This window comes from Plecotus auritus (genome assembly GCF_963455305.1).
Source record: "Plecotus auritus genome assembly, chromosome: 2".
Lineage (NCBI taxonomy): Eukaryota > Metazoa > Chordata > Mammalia > Chiroptera > Vespertilionidae > Plecotus > Plecotus auritus.
In genome coordinates this window covers 160,692,522-160,719,031 of record NC_137771.1, presented here as the reverse complement: position 1 = coordinate 160,719,031, position 26,510 = coordinate 160,692,522, and the positions used below count along the sequence as shown (strand labels likewise).

General features: G+C 52.6%; 1 protein-coding gene across 2 annotated transcripts in view; it reads right to left on the bottom strand.

The window, feature by feature from the left end:
* Nucleotides 1-26,510, bottom strand: part of BOC (BOC cell adhesion associated, oncogene regulated) — a 68,098-nt gene that overhangs the window by 1,346 nt on the left and 40,242 nt on the right. Inside the window, exons 4-18 of one of the 2 annotated variants that reach the window (XM_080654345.1) lie at nucleotides 17,276-17,422; nucleotides 15,456-15,599; nucleotides 13,741-14,034; nucleotides 13,114-13,386; nucleotides 11,489-11,796; nucleotides 6,851-7,013; nucleotides 6,417-6,527; nucleotides 5,738-5,944; nucleotides 5,200-5,381; nucleotides 4,711-4,816; nucleotides 4,297-4,419; nucleotides 2,332-2,547; nucleotides 1,391-1,626; nucleotides 1,106-1,182; nucleotides 400-593 (exon numbers count right to left, since the gene is read on the bottom strand). In XM_080654345.1, coding sequence (XP_080510471.1) covers nucleotides 400-593; nucleotides 1,106-1,182; nucleotides 1,391-1,626; nucleotides 2,332-2,547; nucleotides 4,297-4,419; nucleotides 4,711-4,816; nucleotides 5,200-5,381; nucleotides 5,738-5,944; nucleotides 6,417-6,527; nucleotides 6,851-7,013; nucleotides 11,489-11,796; nucleotides 13,114-13,386; nucleotides 13,741-14,034; nucleotides 15,456-15,599; nucleotides 17,276-17,422 — 2,781 coding nt within the window. The remainder of the gene's footprint in view (nucleotides 1-399; nucleotides 594-1,105; nucleotides 1,183-1,390; nucleotides 1,627-2,331; nucleotides 2,548-4,296; nucleotides 4,420-4,710; nucleotides 4,817-5,199; nucleotides 5,382-5,737; nucleotides 5,945-6,416; nucleotides 6,528-6,850; nucleotides 7,014-11,488; nucleotides 11,797-13,113; nucleotides 13,387-13,740; nucleotides 14,035-15,455; nucleotides 15,600-17,275; nucleotides 17,423-26,510) is intronic. The other variant, XM_080654346.1, reaches the window with a different exon arrangement.

Genomic DNA, 26,510 nt, shown 5'->3' with positions numbered 1-26,510 from the left:
AACAAAGCAAGGTATTTTGGAGTGATCAGAGAACGCCTCTTATTATGAGAGGCGGTAGGAATTTGTGAATGCCCTCAATGCAGAGGCCAGAAAACGTCTTTCTCTGAAACGGCATGGTGTCCTTTTCCTTAGCCTTTGATGACGAGGCTTATGTTGGTGGAGAAGGACCCGACCGGTAGGCCCTGCACATCTGCTAGGGCTTCAGGCAGAAGGGAGGGTGGCCAGCCCCTTTCCTTCCTCCGTCTCTCCTGATTAAAGCCGTGGACAGCTCCCTCCCAAGCACCACCTTCAACGACTTCTCCCCAGCCCCCTCCTCCTCCAAGTCACTCCAGGGTTGTGGATTCCTACCTCATGTTATCTCCAGCCTCTTTAATTTCCTGCCCTGCCCCTGGCACGAACCTGGGTGAAAAAGAGGGTCCCATGTCGCTTCCAGCCCAGGATTCTGGGGCCCACTCCTCATCCCGGACTGGCTGGCCGGAGCAGGCTGCTCCTGGAGGGGGTGGCAGTCCTGGCGGGTCTGCAGCCGCTGGTGCGTTGCGGCATCAGGCAGTGTGTATAGGAAAGAGACCTCGTCTGGGTTGGCCTTGGCTCCCCTGCATGCACAAAACCAAATGGGAGGTGAGGTATGGGCGGGTGGGCCCATGTCCCCACCGCCCGGCTGCTTCCCTGCCTGAGAACACCAGAGGGAAAAGGGCTCAGACGGGCAGGGACGGCTCTCTTATGAACACTGAGAGGTGCCACACCATTTCCATGGGTAAGTCTAGTCTCTCTCCATTGTATTCCATGCAAGTCCTAAGTGTATTAGAAAATGTGGAGTCTTGTGTCGGGCAAAGCCAGCAGTGCCTGGCTCCGCAGCCCGCCAGGTGGGGGCAGCTTCTGAGAGGCTGACCCGTGCTCCAGAGCAGAAAGGCCATCGTAACTGCAAACACAACCCCTCGTGGGGGTGAGGCCAGTGGAGCAGGCTGTCAGATCAGATGCGGGGACCCCTTAGTCTAAAAGAAATGAGGAGCATGGAGGATTTTGCGAAGCTGGCACCGCCTCAGTGGCTGGTGCTGAATCTGAGGGCCTAAAGGGAGAGAGCTCCCGGAGACAGACGGCCTGTTACCTGGGAGGCGGGGCACTGTGGACGTCATGTCCATTGCCAGGAGCGGTCTGCCTCTGGAGGCGGTCGGTGTCGTCCTGCTGCTCAAAGGGAAGAGGAATGACAAGCTCATGTCGGAGTCCAGGCCAGGTTCCCGTTCATCCTTTAGCAGGATGAGCTGTTCCTGACTAAGGAAAGTTTCCAAGCCGCAGCCCAGGCCTAGAGGCTGGAGGGATGAAGCCTCAGGGGGCGCCCAACCTCCCCTCCAGGGCGGCCCACACCTGCTCGCCCACACCCAGGATGCGTTACCTGCGGCCGCTCCCCGGGGCAGTGCTGCGGAGGTCTCATGCCTGGGTGGCCCATGGCAGTGGCGGGGCAGCCCCTGTTCACATGCCCCCCATTGGCACAGGCCCGTCCATTGGTGCCGCTGAGGTAGGGCTGCCCGTGGGCTCGGTGGCCGGGAAGTCCTCCCAGAGGCACCATTGTGTACTGGCAGGAGGAGGACAGCAAGGTACTTCGAGGAAAACCCAGGTCTGTTGTATGTTCTGGAAGGAAGAAGGACAGAGATCTGCTGAGGCCACGGGGGCCTGGGCAGCTAGAAAAAGTCCCACAGGAACCTCAGAAAATTCCTGACCACAGGGTCAGATCAGGTAGGTAGGGAGCTGGCACCGCCCTCGAGATGAGAATATTCTCCCTCGCAAACTTCTTCATGCTACCCATTTCTCCCTAACAGCTAGACTTCCTTTGCAGTGCCGATGAGGGTGAGGAGATACAGGGGCAAGTGCTCAGGAGGAGGAGGTGGTGAGCGAACGCAAGGAGCAATAGTTAGGGGAGGCAAGATGGACCAGGTGTGCTGCGTAGGGTAGGGGGGAGTGCAGGGCAGCCCTGGACCCAGAGCAGAGGCAGGAAACGTTTGGAGGGGAGAGGTGGGTAAGTGTGAACACAGAGCAGCAGCTTCGGGTATGAAAGGGAGTTGGAGCCAGATGAGTCCTGAGCTCCTGAGATGCAGAAGGGCCAACTCCCCCTCTTCACACTCTCTTCCACCTGCCAGGGTCCCAGAGCTGAGAGGAGGGGCTCAGTCCTGGGGTGTTCTGTGACTCCCTAAGCCCTCTGGGGACCCAGGAGCTTGCGCCCCAGTGAATGGGAAGCAGGCACCTCTGATCCTGCCCTGGGGAGAGGCCTCTTTGGAGGGCGGGGCTCTCTCCCTCCCTAGGCTCCTCCCCTGGTGTGGGGGCGGGCCGCTCACTCACTCTGCTTGGACCAGGCCCTCCACAAGCAGAAGGGGATGAAGGCGACGATGATGAGGACGATGGAGCCCAGGACGACCCCGACAATCAGGTAGGGCAGGTCGCTGGAGCGTGCCACCATGGCCCCCGTGCCCACCGGCCGCTCCATTGTTTCAGGGGGTGGCAGCTGAGGTGGAGCCAGAGTTGGTGGGAGTCCGCCAGGCTGACCAGACTTTCGAGCTGTAATTGTGAACAAAACTCCCATCAGCATCTATTTCTCTGACATTTCTTTCACAACAAACAACAAATATCCCGATTCCATGGGTGTGGGAAATGGGGACTCGAAACCCTTTATTGGATGTGTGTGGTGTCCCAGCTCAGCAGGACCTTGGCATCTAACGTGAAACTTGGTATTACTGAGAACTGAACCTTGTATTTCAAAACACAACCAGAGGTTTGTGAGCCAAGCCTGAAGCCAGCTGGGTGCTCTGAGCAGCAGGGTGTGGGGATTTCCTGAAAGAGGAGCTGGGGAACTTCGGGAAGAAAGTGTAACAAATGCACAAAAGCAGCAGCAGAACTGGGAAAGGAAGAATTCACCCATGGACTTGCTCCTCCTGGCAGGTTAAGGGATGCGGAGGACGAGGCATGAGCCCGAGCCGCAGAGCAGGAGGATGGGTGTGTTGGGTGGGACTCCCTGGGGCAGACAGGTAGGGAGGTGAGTTCCTCAGGGTTTGCTCTCAAGGTGCATCTGTCATTGTTAACCCTCTTCTCAGCCGTCCCCTGGCCTGATTCTGTAGCCTTCTGCTTTACCACGGCCTCTTACTGCTGCTCCTCCTCTCTCTCCTCCCACTCTCTCTTTTCTGGCTTCTCCTCAGACACTGGGAGGTCTTCCTGGTCCCTGTCGGTCGGCACTCTCTGTGTACTCTCATCTGTTCCCATGATTTCAACCTAATGACACTTCCTCAGAAAAGAGCCCCAAACCATCCCTTCTCTTCACCTGTACTCCACACCCTGTTCTCGCCCCTCGGCCAGTTCCTGCATAGTCACCAGTGACCCCTCTCAGCAAACAAATCCAACAATGGCCCTCCTACAGCCCACAGGGCTGCCTCCCCTCCTTCCAGGCCCATGTACTTTAACCACCCGGAGGTCCTTGCAGGCTTGTCCAGTCCCCTCGGCCGCCCCCTCCTCAGTCCCCCAAGATGCAATCCTTCTAGAAGGCCGGCGTGAAACCCTTGTGAGGGCTCTGTTCTTTGCCCTGGGCAATTCTGATACAGGACCTTTGGCCATGGCTGTATCTGCCCCTCACTGCACTGTACACGATAGAAGAGGGCAGGCAGTGCACACTGCAGGTGCTCTGTATTTGCTGGCTAAGTGATGGGAAGCAGTGCACAGCTGGAGAGAGAGATTGCCAATGAAGGGAAATGGGTTTTCTTGTCTCTAGTCTATTCCTCGGTGATCTCCTGAGTTTGTTCTTTGCAATACACCTGCTTCATACACTTTCAGTATTTGCAAAAAGGAGACAGTATCTATGCACTTGACCAATGTGAAAATAAATTCTTAGTGAATATGTTTAACATGTTTTTATCAGAGAAAGAGACTGGGCTTGTAATTGCACAAACGTGGCCCGAAGTGTGCTCTACCACTAACTGGCTGCACGACCTTGGTCAAGGTATATCATTTCCTTTCCTGTCTCATGGGGTTGTAGTTAATTAAGTAAATCAACCAATGTTAGCATCAACTGTTACCATAGGAATAAAGTGCTTATAGAAAGTTTCCAACCTAAGAATGAGTTCATGTGTGAGTGGAAGGTTCCCAAGTTCCTTGTAGCCCTCATGTAGCAAGCCATCCATACTTAATACGAGACGCAAGCAAATGAAAGGTTAAGAATGACAAAGTTTAGGGGTACCGGAAAATAAGGAGTCTTCCTGGGGAAGAGACACCCAGCAAAGCACATGGAACAGAGGCGGGCAGAGAACCCACAGACCTCACCTTTGGTTTCACAGATCATCACGTTGCTGAACTCACTCTCGCCGCCCTCATTAAAGCACTGCATCTTAATGTCATAGGAGGTCTCCGGCTGCAGGTGGTTGATGGAGTGCCAGTATCTATCCCCTGGGAGAGAGTCAGTCACACATGGGGACGTGGATCTGGTGTGCCTGGTCTCCACGGGCAGTCAGACTCAGGGCTGGTGGTGGGGCTGCTGCCATGAAAGGCCCCATCACCTCTTGTCCCATCACCATGGGAAGGAACTGTGTGGGTTTATGAACTCAGTGACCCCAAGTGTGTCCCCAACGATATGGGGCACAGATGCGGTGTGTCACAGCAGCCCAGGTTTTACACCTTCACCAACACTGAGACCCTGTGCCAACAGAGGAAACCAAATCACACAAAAGTGTTTCTCACCTTCTACCATATCCTTCTTGTAGTCACTGTCATTGTCACTGTCCGTGGGTCGGTAATAGATGTAGAAGCCATGGATTGGGGTGTTGTTGTTACTTGCTGGGATGTACTTAGGGAATGGAGAAGAAACACGTTGAAAGTGGAACAGAGAGATTACCAGGTGTGGCCTTGGGGGACGGGAATTTCCCCCAGCCTCAAGTTCAAAATTCATTGGGGGACCCTGGTAGACATTTCTGATGACATCCCCAAAGCTCTCTGGAGAATACTGTATTTAGCCCAGAGGTTCCCCCAGCCTTTGGAGACAAGAAACAAACTGCCATTTCTCCAAAGAGTTAAGTCCCCTCTGAGCCTGCTTGGGTAGGGATGACGACGGAAGGACAGACACACTTAAGGGAGGTCGCTTAGGGGAAAGGCTGGGGAAGACAAGTGGTTTCTTCTTGCCCAACACGAGCTCAGCCCATCTCCCCATGCAGTCTATGCAAGGCCACGTACCATCCACTTGAGCATGATGGTGGTCTCATTGACGGCGTCAGTGAAGGTGATGTACGGGCCCGCCACGGGCCGCTCGTAGAGGCGGCCGCTGTAGCCTGACACCACGTACGGCTGGGAGGGGGCGCTGGGCTCACTCTCCCCCAGCATGTTCAGAGCCCGGACTCGGAACTTGTAGGAGGTGCCTGTTGAGAGAGAGACTCCCTGATCCCAGGAGCTGGGAAACACCTTCTGACTTCCTCACAGCTCATTCAGGCCCTGGACCTGGGGGGTGGTGGTGGGGGGGTGTCTTCTGGGCAGACCTTCCCCATAAGCAAACCCCAAAGGACTCATGAGACTTCCCACCCTCATCAGAAAGGGATAGAGAGGGCTTGTGGAACTGAGGTACCACTGAGAGCATCCATGGGAGCCTAGAGGTGGGTGGAGGATGAGCAGTGAGAACTCCCACAGCTCCCGTTCTCCTCTTGGCGGCCAGGGGGCAGTGCGGGGGAGGGGTGGGGGGATGGGGACAGGAACAGAAGGTCAGTGGCCAGACCCCTACCTTTCTCTAGGCCTGTGATCTCCACTGAAAGCCTGGACGGAGGGATGGCGCTGGTGGCTAGAATCCAGTCCCCCACTTTCTTCAGCTTCTTGTACTCCACACGGAAGGACTGGATCGGGAAGCCACCATTCCCACGGGGAATCCAGGTCACAAACACTGATGTCTCCGAGGCCATGGAGATAGTGGGCCTGTCTGGAGCTTCTGGGGCTGAGGGAAATCATCCACGAGGGAGGAAGGAGCAGGAGAAAGACATGGTGAGAAGATGGTCATGTTGCAACCTAACTTGGCCTCCTCCCATAGCCTCCCACTGGTGGCTGCACTGGGTCGTCCTGGGGTCACCTGGATGGGTCCCCTGAATGGGTCACCTAGGTGGCCTTCTCCAAGGAGGAGCCCGTGGGCTAAGACTCCTGAAAGCCATCCTTCTGCTGGGTCAGAGTGTGGAGGAGCCAAAGGCCACCTGCTCTCCCCTCCACTGCCTCTGCACCCACAGGGTCAGCAACCCCAGTACTGGACTCCAGGGTTTTATCTGAAAAGTTTCAATCTGTACTTCTTCATTGTGGGGAGATGCCAGGAAGAACCAAGAGCTCATTCATCCTTCAGCAGTGAGCCTGAGGCTGTGGACCTGGTTCCGATTATGAGCACGCATCACGCCTACCCCTGGGGATTGCTGGGGGCTTACGGGAGAGGCGGCCGTGGTCTGGCTGGCTGCTGCTCTGGGGGCTGGCTCCAGGGTCATCTCTCTGGATCTGCTGCTCCTTGCTGGCCATGATTTCAGGTTTGGGCCGCCGTCCTGGGTAGAAACGGGTTGAGCTCAGCCAGGGAGAGAGCACGCAGTATTAGGTCTCCCTCTCCACAAAGTGCTTTCTGCCAGGGGGTCTGACGAGGAGGTGCAAGTAATGCAGGGCAGTGAAAGTGGGCTGAGAGGCACCAGAGAGGATGGCTGGTGGCACTCCTGCTGAGAGGTGGGGCCTTAGCCTGGGCACACAAACCACAGGAGGCAGGCACTAGAAGGGCGGTGAGTGGTGGGACAAGGGGGCGGTGGTCTCACCTGAGCCTGGGACGATTTTCTCAGGCCCATGGGAACCCCAAGCTGGGGCAACGACTGACCCTTACCCGTTCGGAAGGTGACCATGGCTGTCTGGCCTTCGCCTGCACAGTTGTAAGCTGCCATCTCCACTTCATACAAGCTCCCGGGGTCCAGTCTGGTGAGGGTCAGGCGGTGCTGGTTGGCTGGGATGCCAGAGATGGTCCAATCATCAGAGGCGTTTGTGACCTGCTGGAGAAGGTGGCTGGTTATAAGGACCGGCCTCTGGCCGGGAGCTCTTGTTGGCTATGGTTTGCAAGAAAAGCAGACGTAAGCCGAGAGGGCAGGAGAAGTGGGTGGGAGGAGAACGGGGCAGATTGAGGGAGCGGTGGTGCTGCAGATTGCACACTGGGCCTTCCGGCTCTAGGACAGTATACCAGGTGTACTGGTTAATAATGCGGATTTTTTTCAATAGATGGAGTTACACATACTAGAATGTTGATATGTATGTGACTTGATATGTATGCTATTTTGTTGTATTGACAGCAAGCTTCAAAAACTTCATATGTCAAATTTGCTGAAGGTGTTAACATCATATTTTTACACTTAAAAATGTCGAATTTCGTGCCAAAAAAAGAGCACTTGTGAAGTTTTAATTCATTACTTTATTTTGAAGAAAAGTGCTGCTGAAAGTTATCGTATACTTCGGGAAGCTTATGGTGAACATGCTCCATCTCAAGATACTTGTGAACGCTGGTTTAAATGTTTTAAAAGTGATGATTTCGATGTGAAAGACAAAGAACGTCCAGGTCAACTGAAAAAGTTTGAAGACCAACAATTACAAGCATTATTGGATGAAGATGCGTGTCAAACTCAAAAACAACTTGCAGAAAGATTAAACGTTGCTCAGCAAACAATTTCCGATTGTTTACAAGCAATGGGAAAGATCTTAAAGGAAGGAAAATGGGTGCCACATCAACTGAACGAAAGACAAATGGAAAACCAAAAAATCATGAGTAAAATGTTGCTTCAACGGCACAAAAGTAAGTTTTTTTTGCATCGAATTGTAACTGGCGATGAAAAGTGGATTTATTTTGAGAATCCCAAATGCACAAAATCATGGGTTGATCCAGGTCAACTATCAACATCGACTGCAAGGCCAAATGGCTTCAGAAAGAAGACAATGCTCTGCTTTTGGTGGGATCAGGAAGGTGTGGTATATTATGAGCTTCTAAAACCAGGTGAAACTGTTAATACTGATCGCTACTGACAACAAATAATCAATTTGAGCCATGTTTTGATCGTAAAATGACCAGAATGGGCCAGAAGACACGGCAAAGTAATTTTGCTTCATGATGATGCACCATCACACACTTCAAAACCAGTTAAAGACACGTTAAAAGATCTTGCCTGGGAAGTATTAACCCACCCGCTGTATTCACCAGACCTTGCTCCTGCAGATTATCACTTGTTCCGATCGATGGCACACGCACTTTCTGAGCAGCACTTCAAAACGTACGAAGTGGAAAATTGGGTCTCTGAATGGTTTGCCTCAAAACAAGAAAAGTTCTATTGGGACGGTATCCACAAATTACCTAAAGATGGGGAAATGTGTAGCTAGCAATGAACATTACTTTGAATAAAGCACTTCTGATGGTTCTCTTTAAATTATCGTGTTTTCTTTGATTACAAAATCCACATTATTAACTGGTTCGCCTGGTAGTCAGGCTCCCTTCTCTCTCATCTAATGATCCCATCAAAGCAAACCCAGTGGGGAGGGTCAAAGGCCTCACTGACATCGCTGAGAATTTCTCCAAAGACCTCCTCTTTTTCCGAAAACCTCATTTCACTTTCTTCCTCCTTGCTCTATTTAAAGCAAACAGTTTATATTCTAATAAGATGAGGACGATGGTAAAAGTAGCAGCACCAGTAGAAGTGGCTGCATTTGCTGAGCATTTACCAGGTGCTAGGCCTGGAGCTGAACACTCTATATATGCTATACAGTGCTTTCATGACAACAGCCCGAGAGAGGAGTAATTTGCCAAAGGCCACATCCCCAGTGAGCGCGTGCTCACAATCTTAACCTCTCGAGAAAGAAAAACAACCTGCGAGCCAGAACATCTTGGGTTCGATCCTGGTTGTCCCTCTCACTAGCTGTGTAACATAAGCAAGTTCCCTAACCTCTCTGATCCCGAGGCTTTTCAGTTGTAAAATGAAGCAAATAAGGCCTCTCAGGTGATTCTGAAGATTAAATTCGGTGATTTGTGTAAATTGTCGACATTTGAACTGGGCGGACAGGAGGTTCCCAACAAATGCCTGGCCCTTCTCCCGACTGCCCCACACCCTCCGCTCTGTGAGGTTTCTGCCATCTCAATCCTCCTTTTTCTGCTCCTGCCCTCAGTCCTTGCTTAGAACTTAAAAAGTGTGGATGAATTGTCAGGATTATGGATGAACAGTAACGGTGTCACATTCCCAGCTCTTTAAAGAAAAAACAACAACAAAGGCGCTTCAGGCTCCTCGGGCGGGGCGATGCAGAGGCCAGGCCGCACTCTCAGCCACCCTACCTTCCAGGACAGACCTAATGGCGGGCGGTGCACGTCTCAGAGAGCCTGCTGGAGCCCGAGGTGTGGTTTGCTGAAGGAACTAAACAGCTGCCAGGAAAGCTCTTAGTCCCAAGAAGAATATTCCAAAGTAGAACAAGCCCTGCTATTCACGGGCCAGGCAGGGCCTGGGCTCATTAATGTCAGGCTTCCAGGATTTGTTCCAGGGGTAGAAGATTTTACAAACTGAGAATCCCCGGTGGTGCTGGAAACCCAAACACAGTAGCCAGGGTCTGCAGATGCACCAGGAAATGAAACCACTCCACCGTGTGAAAAGGGGAAAAAGCACTGAATGGTTCGCAGGCTCCAGCAAGAGAAGGGGCTGAAGAAACAACCCAAATGCTATTTTTTGTTTCCAAATTCTTTCTGATGTGATGATCTTGAAGACATGTTAGTCCCAGAAGAAAGGAACTGCTTCCAGGACATCCTTTCTGCCGTGGCCGTGCTCACCTAACAGCTCCAAGTGCCCCGCAGGCTGGCTCGATGGAACCGAGGCCCAGTGGGCAGTGTCTGCTCACTTCCCAGGCCTGGCCTCACACTGCCATTGAAATGAAACGGTAATCAGTCACTGTCACACACACGGAGAGGCTGGATGCCGCTCCAGCCTGGCATTTCCGGATCACCATGCATGGCTTTTGCCAGCCTGCCTCCTGGCGAGGCGGTTTGGTGGCCACCTCTTGGCCTGAAAAATATTATTCTTCATCTCATACTGGTTCCCATCTCCTGGGGACCATGAGCGCTTGGCCTGCCCTGATCTTTGTCTACAGCTCCGAGGTGGAGGTGTCCAGTTACACAGAGAAACAAGGATTAGGACCAGCCCTGCCCCATAACCTGGGCTGAACAATGCTGCTGTTTGTTAAAAACGTATTCACCCCCTTTGCTGGCTGGCAACAAAGAGGCCAGCAGGCCTAGCATCAATAAGAAACTGCCTGCTTCGGCCCCCACCTGGGAGGCAGCTTTGCCCGAGGTGTCTTTCTGACCCCCCTCAGAGTCTCTGTGGACTTGTCCTGAGCCAAAGTCTCCTGAGCATGTCAGGGGGACAGGCACAGAGGGGCCGCAAGTCCAGCGGGGGAAACGGCTTCTGCACAGCCAGACTTTCCCCCACGCAGGGCCGGCTTTGGTTTTTGTTTTAGGAGGGGGAAGAAGAGTTGATAAACTCTTTTAGTTCCATGTTCATATAGTTTCCAAATTCTTCTCCCAAGTGCACACAGCACTTTCATAAGCAAAAAATAGGAATGCATAAGAAAGTCTAGCATTATAACGCATCATTTATCAAGATGTTTAAAAATCCATTTAAAACAATAATTGCCTACTGTCTAATGACCTTAGAGAGAAGGTAGCATGCCCGTGGGGCGATCAGAAATGGATTGCAAGGACATCCTCCTGCAGGGAATTGCAGGGTAAGAGCAAGTGAGACTGCAGCCCTGAGTGAGGATAACAGCCTGGGGATGCTTTGCTGCTTCACAGGACAGTGTCCAGGACAACGGGCTGGAAGGCTCCGTCCCATACCCCGTCAGCCCCAGAGTCCTTCCTGACAGCTCCCCAAACATCACCGGGACAGACTCCCCTCTGTCAAGGTCTGAACAACTCGAAGTGCGTCCAGCTCAAACGCCTGCTTGTCAAACCCAAGCCATGAGTCTGAGAACTGAGGGTGCTTTACAGGCCTTCGAGAAAATACTGTTCACAAATGTTTGTTTTCCTGGCATCGAGCTCGCTCACCATGCCTGGGTTCCTGCAGGTATGCACCCAGCGGAGCTTAGCTTGGTTCAAAAACAAAACAACATCAACAACAAATGGCAGAGGGAGGAGGGGAGGGCCGGCAATGTTAACAGGGAGACTGTCGCTCCCTCTGGGACTAGAAGCTGGTGGTGGTGGCTTCTGGGAAGCCTGTGCATGAAGCCCAGACCCGGAGGCAAAGGCACAGCGTTTTCCCGGGTCTCGTAGGGTCTCAAATGCCCAGCACCACCGTCTTCCTGGAGGCGGTAGGAAAGTACCCTGGGGGAGGCGGGAGGTCATGACCAGTAGTGGGGTTGGCAGTCCAGGCTGCGGCGGGAGCTCAAGGGGAGGGAGATAACAGAGGCCCCTGCCCAGCCTGAGAGGAGGTGGGCACAATGCCAGGCACCATACCTTGCGGTGTTTCACCTCATAGTAGAGGATCGGTGCTCGGCTGCCACTCTCATGCCGAGGCCGCCACACAAGCTCATAAGAGTCAGTCTTGGAGGTCCTGGGTGAGCTGAGGATGATGGGCGCCTCGGCGAGCGCCACCTGCCCTTTCTCTCCTGGGCACTGCGGGGAAGCTGGCTGCACCGACGCTGGAGGTCTCGGGAGCCCTGGGTGCCCCCTCAGCATCTGGTCGGGGCTTCTGGGTCTGGAGGGTGGCACGGGAAGTGTGGCAGTGTCCAGCTTAGCATCGGGCCATGGCCTCAGGGTTGTGCCTGGAGCAGGGAAGAGAAGGAAGGAAGAAGGTGTTAGTCCCCTGGTCACCTGCTGAGCTGTTGGCCCCGTGGAGAAAAAAGTCAGAGAGAAGACCTGCTGGGCAAGAAGAGCCCTCAGCGCAGGACTGACGTGGCCATCGGCCCACTCACAGGCTCTGCGGAAGAGAGGGTCATGCCCTGCCCTCCAGGAGGGAAAGGCAGTCTGGTGCCCCACGTCCAGGCTTCTTGCCGTGGCTCAGGCGTGGCAGGCAAGCGTGTCTGCAACCTGTTTGTTCCTGACTCCACATCTGAAGTGAACTATCTATTTGCTCCTGGGGTGCAGGAACCCTGTGCCCTCTTTCTCACGTCTAACACGGGGGCTGGGGCATGCCCCTCACTGTGAAGTCTTAGCACCACGGCACACACGGGCCTCTTCCTTCTCCACGGCACTGACCTGGAAATGGGAGGTGGAAAGCGAACTGTAAATGCCCCTGAGAAGCTGAGGAGCCAGGGCGACACTTTCTTCAGGGAGCGTCCACAGACTCTGCCACACGAGCTTTTCCTCTGCCTGCCCCACGGGAGGTTGGCATCTGACAGTGATGACTCAGCATTTCATTCCCTGTCACTGTATTTTTCTACCATTATTTCCTTTGCAAATTTTATCTCCTCCATGAAAAAAATTCCTGAGGCTAAGTTCTGTGTTATGTTTCTCTGTATTCCCCAGGCTACCTAGTCCAGTGCTGAGCACAGTAACTGCTCAGTTGCTACAGGTGTCAATGGAAATGAATCAAGCTAACGACACACTTGCTTTCCTTTACTCCAGAGCAGGGGATGTCAGACTGGGTTCCATGGAACCCTATGAACCCACAGATCCTACAAAACTATTGAAAGGTGTTTTTAAATTATAATACAACAGCTAAATGGGTCATTTTCACTAGTGAACATCTGCACTTCTGACTTTTTTATTTTTTTAAATATATTTTATTGATTTTTTACAGAGAGGAAGGGATAAGAATAGAGAGTTAGAAACATCGATGAGAGAGAAACATCGACCAGCTGCCTCCTGCACACCCCCCACTGGGGATGTGCCTGCAACCAAGGTACATGCCCTTGACCGGAATCGAACCTGGGACCTCTCAGTCCACAGGCAGACGCTCTATCCACTGAGCCAAACCAGTCAGTGCTGCACTTCTGACTTTTTAATAAGTTAATATAAATTTGAACTTACAACGGAAAGCCACTTTTATTGGTTTTACACATTGGGGTTCCTTTTTAGATTCCCATGGAGAGAAGGGTTCTGTGAGTATTCAGCTCCACTCTCCCTCGTGCCGCACTCACCTGGCCTGGCGGTCCTCAGCTGGACCACGGCGTGGGCACTGCCAACTTCATTCTCGGCCATGCACTGGTAGACGCCTTCGTCCTCAGGCCCCACGCTGACCACTCGCAGGGCCCTACGGGACAGTCGGAGGCGCTGGCTGGGGGTGAGGGGTACGGCGTTCCTCAGCCACAGCACTGAGGGCGGGGGGTTCCCGCGCACCTCACAGGTGAGCTTGGCACTCTGGCCCCACGGGATGACCAGCTGGGACAGCTCCACAGTGACCTCGGGGGGTTCTGCCGGGAAACCAGAGCAGGGGTTAGAGAGGCGGAGTCTCCCCGTCCATGCCAGGCAGGCTGGGGGGCTCTGCAGTCAGGAAAGGCTCCCTCTTTCCCCGGGCTGTTGACAGAGGAAAGGGAAGGTCTCCGTCTCTGCCATCAGAGCCACCAGGAAAGGGCACAGAGGGGCAGTCAGCCCCTCTACCCTAGTCCCTGGGATCCAGGAGCTCCACCTCTCAGTACTCCTGTCACTCACTCCGCACGCGACCTCTCAGAAGGCACGTGACCCTGAGCCTGGGGTTAGGAGCTTCTAGAAAGGCCAAGCAGACCAAAGAGAAGGTCAAGGAGAAGGAGTCTGCAGGAGACACTCACCAAACACCTGGACGTTGTAGAGAATGGCCGCTGCCCCAGGCTCCCCGACCCCGTTGTCGGCCATGCAGCGGTAGGTCCCCGAGTCCTCCTCGCTGGTGGTGTCGATGAGGAGGTTGCTCAGCAGGAAGCGCGTCTTGTTATAACCCGTGACACTGGACCCATCCTTGGCCCAGGTGACCCGCGGAGGCGGGATCCCACTGGCCACACACTCAAGGATGAGACTGTGGCCTTTCGTGACGATGATGGTCTGGGCTTCTGGGGGATAGATGATGCGGGCGGCCTCGGCCGTGGAGCCTGGAGAGGGAGGAGGGAAGGACAGCGTGTGGGACCAGGACTTGGTGTGGAGGACCCCTTCTGTGCAACCTTGGGTGGCCCAGACCCAGGAGGCAGTCCCAGAGGTCACGGATTTGGAATCAAATAGCCTTCAGGAGCTTATGACCTACGTAAAGTGGGGCCAGTTAATTCCCTTTGGCCCTGGTTTTCTTATGAGAGACAAGGACTTCCTGCAGGAGTTGTTACAATAAAAAGGAGACTCAGTGGCGTAGAATCATGGCCAAGCATATGTATGGGTAGCTGTGTGTGGAGGAGAGAAGGATGAGGGGTGGCCAGAGGTACACTTAAATGGTGCAGGTTTTTTTCCTGCTTGCACCCAGTAAGGGACTCTAAGACAGGATGAGATGGGATACACGAATCCCCACGCACGGGTCTCAGAACCCAAGTGTCTCCCACAGTGTGAGCAGCATCTCACGTGAGCATCTTGCTGAGATGAGCAGGGCCTATGGTTTAAAGATGAGCATTTCTCCTATTGTGAGGCCCCCCAATCAACTACTTCATTAGGCTCTCAGCTGAGGAAGCAGCCAGCCACCCCTTTTCAACGCGGGGGGAGAGACCGGTAGAACTTATTGAAAGGCATGTTGCTCTCCAACGTGCCATCATCCTCGGGACCTCCAGGTAGCATGCTGACCACGTGCGATTTTGCTTTATGTGCCAACCAGGGACAGACCAGGTTCTGTACCACCTGAAACTTATATAGCTTGGGAAGCCGTCTTTAAGGAAAAGAATACAAAATTACAGATACTCAATTAGGCGGGTGAGGAACCACTGAAATTTTGCTTCATTAAGTTCACAGTAAATCTGCCTTTGGTGCCGACTCTAAAACCTAACTCGACCTTAAGATGTTACTCCACGAAATCCACGGGGATTCAGAAAGAGCCTGGCGCAGAGAACGCGCTCAGCAAACGCAGCTGTTCTCACATAAACGGGGACTGTGTGGGCCTCCACGGTTTTCCCCAGGGGGAGGTGCTGGGCAAACTCCCGCAGTGCAGACTGGTGGCCTCGACACGGGCACAAGGCAGCACGTCTTTCCCACGCAGACGCTGCCCGCTGCTGAGCCCACACATCCCTGCCATCCCCTCCTCTGAAAGTTACACATGCACGAAAGTTCTCCACAGGCACAGTGAGGGGGGGCGGGGGGGGGGTTCCCCACAGTGCTCTGAGGTGAGTGAGCAGGAGGCACAGCCCCTTTGAGCCAAGCCCCAGGGCTGGGCTGTGAGAGGCGGGCGCTTCGGGAGGTGCCCCCATCCCGGCCGAGTCCTGGATGGCCCACTAGCTGGAGCCCCACAACCCTCACCCCCACACCTCGGGGAACGCAACGCTGGAGCCCAGGCTGTGGCACCCCAGGACCCACCCTCCACCAGGGAGGCCCCGCCCCTTACGGCGCACGCGCAGCCGGTCACTGGAGCCGGAGGTCTTCACTTCTTGCGTCACCGGGTTGTAGGCGGCGCACTTGTACATCCCCTCGTCCTCCTGGCTGGCGTTCACGATCTGGAGGTTCCCCGACGGCATGATCAGGTAGTTACCTGAGGAAAGAGCAGGAAGGGAACATGGGTGAGTCTGGGCCTAAAACACTACATCCAACAGGTCCCACAATGGGGCGGGGTGGAGGGGGAGCAGGAGCCAAGAGCTGTACACCTGAGTCCCAGCAAGCCCACCCCGCAAATGCTCTTCTCCCATAAAACCTGGAAGCTAGGGGGACAGAATGCCAGGGAATGAAACAACTAAGGAACCAGCTAACTGGCTGGTAACTCCCCCCAGGTTAGTCCACAGATTTGTGGAAGAGCATTTCTCAGTAAGGAAGCTGGGCGAAAGGCAGCAGCACTTGGGGTCGGCCAGACCTGGACTCAGGCTTTGGACCTGCCTGTACTGACGGTGTGATCCTGGGCACAGATTTTGTTCCCTTATTTGTAAAGTGGCCCCACGTGTGCTGCCTCAGCTGCTGTCAGGCTGGAGGGGCCCTGCTGGGCACCTGGGAGCTGGAGGTCATTCCCACAGGAGGGAGGGCTTTCACTTCAGAACCGCCCATCCCTCTGTCAGTCACAGCTCTGAGCCACCTCACTACTGAATTTCTGCAACCGGGGAGAACCTTCTGACCCCAACCCAACGCTCTGCTGCGGAAGCCCTCCCCTCTGCATCACTGGCCTGCTGGGCTGTGTGCTCTGGGCCAGGGGTGCCAGGGGGACCCGGGGGGAGGAGGGGCGGGCAGGCAGGGCTGGAGATAGGCTATCTTCTCTCATCAGCAGGAGATAGGCTCACGCTGCTGGACACACCAGTAGGTTCCAGCTGCCTGGCAGGCAGATCACCAGCCCTCCGCTCCGAGCTCCTGGTGGCCTGCCCTGGGAGTCGGGGTATCCCTGTACCCCAGGCTCACTGAGCCTGGCACCGGCCTGCCCCCGGGTATGAGCTACTTAGGCAAATATCAGACAGAACAGGGAGAAGCTCTGACCCCTGTGGACTGGGCAGGCTTCCTCTAGGGGCCACTCCAGGCTCCTGCTGGGGACGGAACAGATCAATGTTCTCCCCGCCGTCTCCACATGTTTCTGAGGGGCAGGACCCGGGGTTTTGCCCCTTCAAAAAATAGTTTTCTGTATTTTCTATAATGAACATACATTTCGTTCATAACCAGAAAAAGTTAATAAAATATTTTAAAATGTATATATTTTTAAAGTTACACATTTGAGCTGTGGGGTCCAGTCAGTAGGGTCTACTTGGCCTAGCATGCAGGGTCAGTTGTGGATGAAGCATCCTGTCCCCACAACTGGTACTCGGGGGACCACAGCTCGGCACCCCTGAGATGGCTGCATAACCGGAAAATGGGGACAGGGAGAAACTCCAGTTCCATAAGAAGATTGCTCTGCCGGGGACAAGCTCCACCTCCCACCCTGCAGCTGCAGGAAGAGCTGGGTTTGTCGGCAGCCTTTCTGTGTCTGCCTGGTGGCCAGGAGCTCACCTGGGGGATATCTGGAACCTGTGCTGACAGCCCTGACCAAATGGCACAGCTCAGCAACATTGTCCTGGGCCTCAAAGAGCAAAGACACTCCTCACGACAGGGCGGAAGACCTCCATAAGGGAGCCGGCCCCTTCAGGCTCCTACAGGGCTAAATATCAAGGCCGAAGACAGCTGACCAGCATGAGGAGGCAGTGGTCAGGGGTGGCCAGCTTCCCCCCGGCCTTGGCCTCTGGGCTCCTGCTTGCTCACCTCTGGATGCCTCCAGCCACTCTTGTTTGACACTGTATCGGACCTGGGCTTTCGGGTGGCTCTCAGGAAGGTGGCAGGCAATGACCGCCGTGTTCCCCTCATCTACTTCAATCACATGCTGCACGTCTAACTTGAAGTCCTGGAGATCTGTGGAGAGAAGTGGGGTGCCGGTTGGGCCTCCATGGAGGAGACATGCAATTTTCCAGGGTGGCTTATGTCTCGATGTCTTTAGTCACAATAAATAGCTGTAAAACCTCACATTGGGGCTCTCTGTGAGTCCTTCCTCTACCTTTGTTGTCTAGGGGAGTTTAAAGGATGGAATGTGTGCCCTCATCACGGCATGGGAGTTCAACTTGGTACATATGAGCTGCAGGGCGGGGGTGGACATAGAGATTCCTTCAGGAGGTGCCTGTGATGCAGACCAGCCTCTCTGTTACACTGAGACATGGGGGCAAGCTGACCAGGCCCACTGGACCTACTAAACCTGGTCAGGGTCAAGGCACAAATACCCTGGCAGAGCTCAGCTAACGGAGACGGAGGGAACAACAAACGAGAATGCTGATGTCTCCTCCAGTTCAAGAATGGCCTTCCCTGGTTCTTCGCAGACATCCACAACGAAAAGTGAGATGCCCAGAATTTCGCTCGGTTACCAAGCATGGTTCTAACCGGGGTCGTTCCTGCTACCCAGGAGCTATACTCTACATCAAGCATGTCAAACTCGCGGCCCGCGGGCCACATGCCTCGTTCATTTGGCCCGTGTTAGCCTTTGAGTTTGACATGCTTGCTCTACATCATGGTTAATACCTTCTCAGGGCTGGGGTGGGGAGCTGTGGATGCCCCCAGGGTTTCTAAGGCAAAGAGGGGTCTCCCTGGTGTGGCTTAATGGCAGGGGAACCCAGGGGAGCTGAGGGCCCTGACACCAGGCGGCAGGCCCTGGCAGCACAATGGCCTCTCTCCTGGCTTGGCACGCTGGCAGGAAGACTGGGATCTAAACTGAGAGAGGATGGAGGTCCATCTGGAACAAGAGCCGGATGCTTCCCAATCAATCCAAGAGTCCAAATCACAAAACTGTCTCTGTAGGAGCCGAATCACTGATGCTGCTGAACAGAATAGGCCATTTGTGCAACAAAACCACATTCCAAATTTGGTTTTCAGAACTGTAGCTGAATTTAACTTGAGAGAGGGAATAAGACGAATGGAGAGGAAGATAAGAGAGATGAAAATATTTACCCACTCTTCATAATGGGACTTAGAAAACACCCTCGAGGCACCCTCACTGACTGCTGACCACACCACCTCTGCTCAGCTCCTGAGAACGATACCGTCAGAGCTGACCACAACGCCACCACAGGACCCACCTGCCGCTGTTGTTTCCACTGAAGACCCAGAGAAGGCCACAGGAGCAGGCGGAGTCGCCAAAGGAGAGCCTGGTGACTGAGGCACTCAGCCGGCTCAGGAGCTTCCCACTCAATGGAACGTTCCAGAAGCTCTCAGTCAAGCCAAGTTAAGCTAGGGCAGGAGGGCCCTTCTGTTTCTATGAAAGGATCCTTGTCCCTTTGATCACTGTATCAGATTGTGAACCGTTTAGGGGCAGGACCAAGTCTTCATACATGTGTTTTCTGAACCTAACCTAGGCCTAGCCCAAGTAGATGCCCAGTGATGCTGAATGACTGAAAAATGACCATCTTGGAGCTGGCCCCTCCGTCAGGTACAAGGGGCCCATTTGTTGCCTGTGAACTCAGAAGTGCTAGCTGAGTTGGCCTACATTGTGAGCTCAAGGATAAGGGCCTAGCACAGCCCATGTCCTATGAACCTTTTATCCAAGTGTGGCCAACCTTTTATCTAAGTGTGGCTATTTTGAAAATAGAACGTTCCTTGAGGTTACTTCCGGGGTCACAGGAAAGAGGTAAAATAGGTCCAATAAATGCGGAGTAAGACATGTGTGCTGTCCACGGAGTGGTGTGGCAAAACCAATGGCAGACTGCCCAGTTCATTTCTCTTACTCCACTTCATTCTCCAGGCCCACGTGATGCCTGTGGATCAAGGAAGGCCAGCCTCACGGTCCCTTCCTTTGGGTGGGTGACCTGAAAGTGTGCTTTCTGAGGAGGTCCATTATTAGTTTAAGGCCTTCTGGCCTTTAAAAGAATGATCTCATCATTATTTAATTTTGTGTGCATGATATCTGACCCTAACTAAATTGTAAATTTCTAGTGGGCAGTCTATTTTGCACTCCACGCCCCCAACCCCAAGCCCCACTGCCCAGTATGCAGGATACAGCAAGTGCTCGCTAATCCTCATTGAATACATTGGAAGGCTGAGCCAAGGCCAGCTTCATGGGCATGCAACCTGCCTAGTTGCGCAGGGCCCTGTGCTTGGGGTCCACGCTTGGTTTAATGCTCTGCTGTCACCATCTTGAAATGCTTCATCATGTTTGAACAAGGGACCCTGCATTTTCATTTTGCACTTGGCCCCATAAATCACAGCCCAGTCCTGGGTGAGCCTCTCCACCAAGACATGGGGTGTGCTTTCTCTCAGATAGGAGGGAGCTATGGACTGTGGGGAAGGGAGGATTGCCTGTGCTCAGTGTGTTCTAGCTAAATACGGCTACTGCTTTCCAAAGCCATGCACTTCAACAATGCCGAGGCCTCGTAGTTCTCAGCACAGTGCGTGTGTACCTGCCAAGCCAGGAGGCGCCCCACAGAGCGAGCTGTGAGCATTGTGAGCTCAAGGGCATCTGGAAAATTCCCCCGTCACTAAGAAGCACTCTCTTCAATGGTCTAATAAATCTAAAAATACTCCACTAAGAGTTTTTGAGTTTTTTCCTCCCCTCCCCCTTATCGTTACCTCATTTCAAGGAAATTTGCCTTGAGCAAGAATATATTTAAACCTCACAGATCATTTTGCAAGAAAGATGTGAGCAACTGAAAGGAGTCTGGCACCAGAATGCCATCACCATCTTAATGGCCTGGGCTCCTGCCCCATGGTAATTGCGGGCTTATCCAGGCAGGAGCAGAGCACGCTCCTCCGCACAGCCCCCTCACCCACCCAGCCCCAGAAACACCAGGCCCTCCTTAAGCCCCTCTTGGCACCCTTTGTACCTCTGACAACTGCTAGGCTGGAGACAGGAGGCTGTGCAGTGGGGGAGGCACAAAGCTGGGCATCGGTCAGCCATGTGGCCAGACAGCCCTCTGTTCTGATGCCAACATGTGCACAACAGCCATGCAGGCAGGACCGAGGACACCCAGCTGGGCACCCAGCGCCCCATGGGGGCCGACTGGCAGGCACGCCTTCCTGGTGTCAGAACAAATAAGCAGAAGTTTAGTCCTTGGCCCTGTCCTCTCCTTGTGCCTTCTAAACGTAAGCCTTAGCTGTTGCTTCACTAGACAAACTCCCAAATTGGCTGCTGGAGCAAAAGTTGAGTTTCACTAAGGGATCAAAGGCAGAGCAATGAAGTGATGACCGACTTGAAAATCAGAGCACCCTCTTCTAGTGTTTTGGGGCAGGGAGAAGGGCAGGGATGGGTGAAGCTTCATGCGCAGTACCAGCCTCGTCAGCTGCCAGGCGAGGCAGATGCAGAGAGATGCGGTTGGCTGCGTGTGAAGGAAAGCAGCCTGTCCCTGGCCCCTTTGTCTGCAAAGCTGGCTTCCTGGTCAGGTTGCTCAGAGCCCCACTGGGAACCAGGGGCAGGCTCTTAGTTACAAATGAGGTGAGCAGGCCCTGAGTCAGAAGGATGGATCAGGTTTCACCAGGAAATGGTTTGACAGGACACCTGTCCTTGCCTGTTGGCTGGTGTGTTTGAGAAATCCATTACTGGAATGTTTTTGCAGCTTTAATCCTCTTACGCCTTCCCTCAGACCCACTTTTGCATCCTCTCTTTGTGTATTCTTCCAGCTAGTTTATTAACTTGTCTGCACTAACCAAACGCCCATAGGCTCGCTCCTGTTTCTTGGCTCTCAGCAGGCCAGCAGCCCTGGTCACTGGGGCCACCTCGGAGATTACTGACCTTCCTTACTTTCCACAGACTGTTGTGCTTTCAGAGAAAGCCCATATTCATTCAGGTTCCAAACAGAACTTTGCTCACTTCCCTGCCTTCTATGCGTTCAATTTCTTCAGGGAACATGTATCTTCTGATCTGTCTCTTCCCTGGGACCTTAAAGGCACAGACTGCAGGGATTTGTTCAAACAGATCATCTGATGTGCCCCAGGTTTCCTCTTCACATTTACAGGGTGCATCAGACAAGCCAGCCAGGGTTAGAAAAGGAAAGTAAAAGACATTTAGAGGCACATGGGCATGGCTGCTATCGCCAGGGTCAGAGGAGAAAACACGATTGATAAGTTTTATCTTGAGCCCCTTTGGAATTCCTTTCTCACCACCTTCTGGATTCAGTCTTTCCTTTATTTAATGAAAGGCTCAGTAGAGCTACGAATGAAACTACAATATTTGGTGCAAGTTCATTCATTCTCATAGTGCAGAAGTGTCAAATCTCAATTATAGGCCCAGCTCCCTGCCTTTCTTGGAACTCACACATCCACGGACAGGGGCTGTGAGCCTCAGCAGTGTGCCCTAGTGTGATCCGTAAACTTAAGGATCACAGTCAAGGAGGTTCCTCACGCCACCTCTCCTCCCGGGGCCCTCGCTTAGGCTGCAAATGAAAGTTCAATCCTGTGTAAGACGTCAGGTGAAATGGTGCCGTAGGCTGGGGCTGCATGGAGTTACCAACATCCTCCTCTCTACGAGATCAGCTTAACTGGCTTTCTACCCACCCAGGCATTTCTCCTGTACAATCAGTCCTGCCTCCCTCCCGCCCGCTCTCAGGAATCACCAGGCAAGCCTGCACTCATTCGCTGAGGCTTGGATGGGATCCACCAGATTGCAGGGGCAACCTGTGCAGCGGCTCCCTCCCTTGGCAATGCTGCCAGGACGGCTCCGTAGCCTCGTGGCCATCGGCAAGTTTCTGGGCTGACTGATAATTCTACTCCCCACTTCTCATGGCTCCAGGTCTTGACTTGTCCTTGTGGTGGCTTGTTGTATCTGTGGCTGACGTTTCACAGCATAGAAGCCTCTGTTCTAACAAAGCATTCTCCTCAGTGGTGACCCCACAGCCCTCCCTGCACCCGAGTCCCTTCTTGAATTTGGAAAAGTGCAAGGGAAGCAAAGCTCCTAAGAGCTTTCTCAGGCAGAGCCTGTGGCTCACTGCCCTACAGATGGACTTGGAGGTGGGGTCGGAGAAGGGGACGGGTCCCGGGCACTGCCTCCTCATGTGGCCTCTGGCCATGCAGAAGCTTGCCAGAGCCTCAGGCTGCTTCACTGATGGGCAGAGAACCACCACACTGATCTCCACCCCAGGAGTGACCCCAAGATCGGTCCTCCGAAATAAGAGTGCTTTGCTAGTGAATCAATTACAGAGGCAGCGTAGAGACCGGAGCCTGACAGTGCTTTCCTTCGGTCAGAAAGCACAGCTCCTGGTGAGTGGCTGGGGTTTGCTGGGGGACAGGCAGGCATCTCAGAAACCACACATCCTGGGTAGTGACTAAGCCTTTTGCCAGTCGGTTGCCCTGGCACACAGACCACTGAAACCAAACCCACTGTAACCCACGAGGCTGGACAAAATCAGGATATTCTGTAGTCAGCACTCGGCACAGTACCACCCCTCCAGGCGCCCTGGAGACAGTCATTAGCCAGCCAGGAGCTGGAGGCGATCTATTCCTCCAGGCCCCACAGAGGACACCCGGGAAGGCAAGGCCCAGTTCCTAATCCAACGAGCTTTACTCTAATGGAAAAGACATAAAACAGCACATAAAGCAGGGCTCGACAATTCGCCAGAGTGTGTCCCACCTCTACCAGCGTCCCAGCCCGGGCAGGGCGCCTGGACCTCCTGAGAAAATGCAGAAGGGGGTTTGCAGAGTGAGGACTGCCCCTCTCTTTGCAGGCAGGGTGAGTGGGTAAATATGTTTGCTCTCTTTGGGATTTTTTTTCCCTGCCTGTTCTATTGCACAAATAATTTTGGCTCCAAAGCACTTTCCTGACAGCCATGGAAACATGACATAAAATTTCTCAAACACAGTTTCTGATGAAAACAAGACATGCTCTCTTTTATTTAAATAAAAAACAGTTTCCATGGGGGAAAAACCTTTGCAGATGCCAAACATATTCGCTGTTAAATCTTGTGTTTCTCTCTTTTCCTTTGAGCTGCGGTGGGGTTTGCACCCAGATTTGAGCAGTGAGAGAAAACTGAGGATGGAGAAGAGATTCAAGAGCCAGGGGGTGAGGGCAGGAGATCAAAGTCATGACAGGAGGTGGGCAGGAGCGGAGAGAAGACAGAAAGGGAGGAGTGTGAGAGGGAAAAGGAAGAAAAATAAAATGAACCTAGTTTGCAATGTCATTAAATGATTTGCAATAAACTGGCCTAATACTTCAGGAATTTCTTGGCTTGAACCAATTAAAAAATATATTTTTAAAAGACATAAGAGAATGAGAACTGTGATTAATCCCTGAAGACAAGTCAAGGGTGGGAGCCATGTCTCCACCGAGTCTGGCAGCCAGATGAACGGAGAAGATGTCTGTAGACCATCTCGTTTATCTGACTCCAGTGCTGCTATGAAGCAGGGCTGGTTAGCAGGACTGGGGAGTTTCTTTTGGACCCGGCCAAGGAATGAAATGGTTTGAAAAAATACACCGAAGAAAGAGAGAAGGAAAAAAAGATTTACTTGCCAGCAACCCACATCACACATATTTCTCTGATCAACTCAATATAAACTATAAACTTTAGCAATGGGAAAATTAATGTGAATCCTGGTGGTCTGGGCTCATCAGAGCCAGAGCTGGATCCCGGATCCTGGCACGGTCTTTGGCAGGCAGGCAGCCTGCACAGGAAGAGGGAGAGGACTGGAAAGCGAGGCCCAGGCGCCCGGGAGGAATGAAGATGAGCACTTTAGCATGCTCTTAAAAACAGCACTTCAGGTGGGAGAGGAGGGACATGTCCCACGGCCAGTGAAGCCCACAGGGGTTCCCACTTCTGAGAACCACGTATTCCTGAAGCAGTGGTGGCTTCACCCACCACCTCGGACAGTGTCCCCCGGGGTGTCTGGTGGGACATGGAGCCACATTCACTGGCGTCTCCCTTCAAAGGTTCCAAAGTTTCCTCCAAACATCTCTTTTAAAAAAACAAAAACAAAAAAAACAGCCTTTTATGTTTCTCATATCCATCCGTTTTTCTAAACCCTTCCTGAATTTCTTTGTATCTTTATGGCCCAAGTTCTTGCTTCATTCTTTCCTATTTACTTCCTTAAAATGTTTAATATATCAGGATTTAGTGAAGAAGGCTTTCTCCACTTTCTGCATGCCCTTTTTGATCTTCCAGACTTCAAACACATTTTAACCTAGAGTCTTCTTCTTCCTGGGCACTCACGGAAGACCTACTGTGCGCTAGGCCCTGTGCAGAGCAGTGTGGTCACAGAGCTGAATGGCAATACCCTGCCCTCCAGGCAATGAGACAGGCAGGAGAGGGCTCTTTAACCCAGGATGGTGAGGCGGCTGGGAAGAAGAGAACCTACCACAGACACTTGGGAAGCTGAAAGTTTCAAGAAAAGATTCCTAGAGGAGAAGATACCCGAGTCCTGAGAACTGAGAGGGAATTCTTAAACCAGGAGGGAGGAACTTTCTGGGGAAAGGAATGGAAAGCAAGATGGTACGGGCACCTGGAGCACCATCCCCAAAACAAGGAGAGTGCCAGGAGCTGAGAAAATGGGGTTGGCTGGGCCTAGATGGAAGTGGGGCTCAGAGACGGGCTTACGTGTATCATCCTACAGCCCGAGCCTTAGTCTGCGACCCCCAAAATCCTCAAATGTTTAAGTAGAAGAGCACAGTCACTCAAAATTAAGCACAATTTTCCCTATAGAAAAAAATGCTGTATTTTTCCTCAGCAAGTTTTTTTTTTCTTCTCATTTTGCTTACATTTTTTTCTCACTGTTAAGAAACAGTCCTGTATCTTAGATGTGAACATTTCACTTGCAGAACAGACTCACTGTCCTTTAGCTCTCAGGGTCATTACCAGATTCTAAAAATGGTTGTAACCGTCTAAAACCAAGATCAAAGTAGAAATCCCTTGACTTTTCCACGTACAGAAAAGGAAGAGCCGAGGGACTCGCTTGTTCTCTCGCCTCTTTTTCATTTTAAAGGAATCGTTTTGCATTGTGTCTCCTAAAGGATTCCAGTGATTTCCAGCAAGCGAATCAGCATTCCCCTCTTCTCTGTGGGGGGACGTTCTGAGAACCCGACTGCCAGTGGATGCCTGGCACCGCAGACAGTACCGAAGCCTATATTTACTATTTTTTTCCTTATACAGTCATGTGCTACATAACGTTTTGGTCAACGCCAGATTGCACATATGACAGCGGTCCCTAAGATTATAATGGAGCTGAAAACACTCTATCGCCTAGTGACATAACGTCGTAGCTCAACGCCTTCCTCACGTGTTTGTGGAATGCTGGTGTAAACAAGCCTACTGTGCTGCTAGTCGTATAAAAGTATAGCCCACCCAATCACATACAGTGTATGATACCTGATAATAAATGGCTGTTACCGGTTCATGTATTCACTATACGTTTTATTGTTATTTTAGAGTGTACTCTTCCTACCTATAAAATAGTTTTGCTGTAAACAGAATGCAGTGCTGTGCCAGCAGCAGCCTCAGACATCTCATGTTTACCGCAACGTTTGATTGCATCGTTTTCTCTTGCGCTAAATTTATGCTCCTGTTGCTTTTACGCTAACATGCTGCACGGGCTTGTAGCAGAGGAGCAATAGGCTGTACTGTGCAGGTATGCGTAAGTACAGTCTATGATGTTCGCACCACAATGAAACTGGCTAGCAACACATTTCTCAGAATGTGTCCCTGTTGTCAAGTGGCACAGGACTGTACGTACATAGTTATGAAAACTGAATTTATAAATTAGGCACACTAAGTTATGAACAACAATAACAAATGAAAGAGACCAATTATAACAATAATTGTTCTAATAATGATGCTGCAATGAGAGTTATGTAAAGGTGGCGTTATTAAGTAAAATTAGGGGCACTTGAACACAAGCACTGCAAGACTGCGTTAGCTGATCTGATAACGAAGGTGGGTACTAAGTGGCTAACAGTGTGGAGATGCTGGGTGAAGGGATGATGCACGCTACGGGCAGGACAGAGCAGGACGCGTGAGATTTCATCACGCTACTCAGAACGGTG